This window comes from Gorilla gorilla, chromosome 11 (genome assembly GCF_029281585.2).
Source record: "Gorilla gorilla gorilla isolate KB3781 chromosome 11, NHGRI_mGorGor1-v2.1_pri, whole genome shotgun sequence".
NCBI classification, from domain to species: domain Eukaryota; kingdom Metazoa; phylum Chordata; class Mammalia; order Primates; family Hominidae; genus Gorilla; species Gorilla gorilla.
This window is the reverse complement of record NC_073235.2, coordinates 84163060-84166746: the sequence shown is the minus strand read 5'-3', so window position 1 is coordinate 84166746 and position 3687 is coordinate 84163060. Positions and strand designations below refer to the sequence as shown.

General features: G+C 37.1%; 1 protein-coding gene across 1 annotated transcript; it reads right to left on the bottom strand.

Annotated features, from left to right (window-relative positions):
* Positions 1–1340: 1340 nt before the first annotated feature.
* Positions 1341–1744, bottom strand: LOC109024826 (histone deacetylase complex subunit SAP18-like). The gene has a single exon (XM_055380335.2). It carries the CDS (start codon positions 1742–1744, stop codon positions 1361–1363), a length of 384 nt encoding a protein of 127 aa, XP_055236310.1. The 3' UTR covers positions 1341–1360.
* Between the last annotated feature and the right edge of the window lie 1943 nt (positions 1745–3687).

Sequence of the window (3687 nt, the reverse complement as noted above, 5' to 3'; positions counted from 1 at the left end):
TCTACTCCACTCAATTCCATTAGACTAGGAACCTATGAAAAATATGAACCAGGAACCAGGTTTTCCTAGGAACCAGGAAAAATATGAAATTAGAGCTGTTGAAGCCATCTTGCCACCATGAGGATGACAGCAACTGGAGGCCATCACATTGAGCCTGAGAAGGAATCTAATATATAAGTTTGAGATGAAGGGTAATTGAGTTCTTTTTATGTCATTTCAAATCTGAATCCAGCCATGCCTGAAGCAAGACCAAAGACTAGGATTTCAAATATGTGAGCCAATGAAGTGCCTGCTTTTCTTATACCAGTTTGAGTTGTATCCTAATGAATATAGGCAGCCCTAGCTCTGCATAGTAGTGCAGGACCATAAAAAATGACTTTACCACCAGGTGCGGTGGCTCATGCCTGTAATCCCAGCACTTTGGGAGGGTGAGGCAGCGGATCACTTGAGGTCAGGAGTTCGAGACCAGCCTGGCGAAACGCTCTCTCTACTAAAAATACAAAAATTAGCCGGGTGTGGTGGCGCATGCCTGTAGTTCCAGCTACTCAGGATCTGAGGTGGGAGTATTGCTTGAAACCAGGAGGTGGAAGTTGCAGTGAGAAGAGACCATGCCACTGCACTCCAGCCTGGGTGAGAGTGAGACTCTGTCTTAAAAATAAATAAATAAATAAAAATGACTTTACAAGCTGAAACTCTGAAAAATTGGTCCAAGACCTTTAGATTTTTTTGTTAAAATATTAAAGAAGATTCTTATTTTGAGAAACTAAAAACTTATAAAACTAATATTTATTTAGTATACTAAAATTTATTAGATAATTAAGCGTTCAAATGTTGTATTTCTTTGTAAAAGTGTACCAAAAGTAGTTTGGACAAGCATTTTTTCTGTCTTAGTGAATTATTACACTCCTTTATAAGTTTGGATCACCTTCCAACATTTTACCTTTTGCCCTTTCAATGCTGTAAAATATCTCTGAGATTTCCTTTAATTTGAAGGGTTTTTGTCTGTTTTTCTGTTGCTTTTTTTATTACACACATATATTTAACAGTACAGTTTTACATAGAATGCTAAGAGCACTTTCTTCATATTTTACAAAAAGGCTTGAAACATATGGACTTTGAATTAGTAATTATACAATAGCACATCCAAATCTAATTCCTAAATAGATGATGGATTATAATTTGCTTAGAATTCAAAGGCTTAATGACAATAATCTGGGGAGGAAAAAGAGTAAGTTTATTTTACATAACTGACCAAAAAATAAATACAAGAAATAGTAAATAGAATTTAATGTGGTCTCATGTGCCCTGAAGGAGGTGGTGCCCGATGTGGAGGGGTAATTGCTATGTCCAGGTAATCTACCTAGAACTTCTGCGACGGCAGGATCATGGAATCATCAGTCCCCTTTCTGCCAGACTTGGTGCTACCAACTTTCTTAACTCGATAGCCAGGTCTTTTAACATCTGTAAAAACGACTGCAAAATTGAAGAGAGTGCCCTTCTTTCTAGCTTCTGGGTAGACTTCTTTTACCAAGCTTGTCAGTTCTTTCAAGGTTGCATCCATCCAAGCGTAGATCTGCAACTCTCTGGACTGTACGTTTCCCCGGGAAAACTCGTCCGTTCGGTGGTGGTGGCCATTATTGGTGGTGAAGATGCGCAGCAGCAGCAGGCATGTTTTCTCACGGTTGATCGGGTTCTCTGGCTCCGTCTTAATCTCCTCCCGGGTAACGCGCGACCCCACCGCCATCTTCCTCCTACGGCCCGCCTGTTTTTCTTTACTGTGGTTACTTCCTCTGGGATATTGTCATCCTTTTTGTCACAACCACTTTACTCTTTTAAGTCTATACATTTGCCTTAATGAAGTTCCTGTGGCTGCCAGCCTAGAGTCTTTTGAATAGCAAGTGTCAACATTCCCAGTCAGCTATTTCTTCTAAAATCCCATTAATGTTCAATTCAAACACTGTGAAGTCATGCCAGTTTCTAAAACACTAAAATCTGCCTTCACTGTCAGGGAAACATTTATCTTCAGTCTCCTTGTAATTACTGATTCCTTTCAATGCAGCACCTGACTTTAGAGTTTGGTCTGCATGATAGTTGTTAAGCTGATTGGGTTTTTGTTTTCACTACACTGTTCAATCCTAAGTAGAAGTAAATGCTCCATTTTTACCCTAAGCAGCTTTCTGTTCTGAGTGCAACTTAAACTAAACAATGTTGAAGCTACATTACCTTGTTTTTGAATGATCTGACTTCTTCAACATCATTTGTTCACTAGCTTCAGGCAGGCCTAGGTCTCATCCTGTCTTTGCTGTATCCATTTTCAAATCTCCTCATCACATTCAATTTCACTTCCAGCATTATCTTTTTTAATTTATTTGCTGCACTTTAATTGCTGTTGGTCACTTTTCTCTAATATTCATTTCTTTAATGTCATATGGGTTTAATACTAGGAAAGAAGGAGGCCACCCAACTAAGGCTTTGCTGTCTGTGCATAAACTAAATAACAGATGGGCAGTGACCAATCACTAACAGAATTTGAAACAACTGATGTGATTGGTCACTGACCATGATATATGTCTGTTATTTACATAGAGATTCGTGTACTAAAGAGCTAGCAGTGAAGCTTATACGTTAAGCAGTTACTCACAATTAATACACTGCGTAACTGAAATTTAAACCATGTGGGGTCTAGTGTCATTTAACTGAACAGTAATAAATGAAATTTGTGCATATGAAAATTGTTCAAAGCATTAACTGCCTTACTAACTAATGCAGAGATTGTGTAAGAAGAAAACAGAAGAAAGCCTAGGAGAGAACCCTGAGGAAAACCAAAGATTTAAGGGATGAGCAAAAGAGAAATCTGCACAGTAACTCATAAAGAGTGGTTGAAGAGGTAAAGAGAAAACAAGAGCATATGGTGTCATACAAGGTAAGAGAAGACATATTGCAATTGCATTTCCCACTCATTTTTTAAAAGTGAGCTGTAATTAACATTCCATAAGATTCACCATTTTGAAGTATACAATTCAGTGGTTTTTAGTATACTTATAGAGTTGAGCAACCATTACCATTATCTAATTCCAGAATATTTTCATCACCCTGGAAAGAAACCCATTACCCTCTAGCTGTTTACTCTCCATTCTTCCCTCCTTCCAGTCCCTGGAAATCACTAAACTGCATTCTGTCTCTATGACTGTAACTACTCTAGATACCTCATATAAGTAGAATAATACAGTATTTGTCCTTTTGTGATTGGCTTATTTCACTTAGCATAGTGTCTCCAGTGATTGTTTTTGTTGTAGCATTTATTATTTTTATAGCTGAATAATATTCTATTGTATGGATATACCAAATTTGTTATCCATTTATCAGATGATAGATACTTGGCTTGTTTCTACTTTTGAACTATTACAAATAATGTTGCTATGAACATTTGTGTACAAGTTTTTATGATAATATATTTTCCAGTTTCTTAGGGATATTTCTTCCCTATTCTTAGGGATATACCCAGGAGTAAAATTGCTCAGTCATATGTTAACTCCCACGTTTTGAGAAACCGTGTGAATGTTTCTACAATGGCCATACCAGTTTACATTTCCATGGGAAATTTGTGAAGATTCTTTTTCAAAAACCTTACATATAAATAATTTTACTCATTTTATTCTTCTAGTTTCTCATTTTATTTAACCATGC

Bases quoted from the DNA above. Each gene is read 5' to 3' on its own strand.
- LOC109024826 (XM_055380335.2), bottom strand. From the start codon at position 1,744: ATGGCGGTGGGGTCGCGCGTTACCCGGGAGGAGATTAAGACGGAGCCA.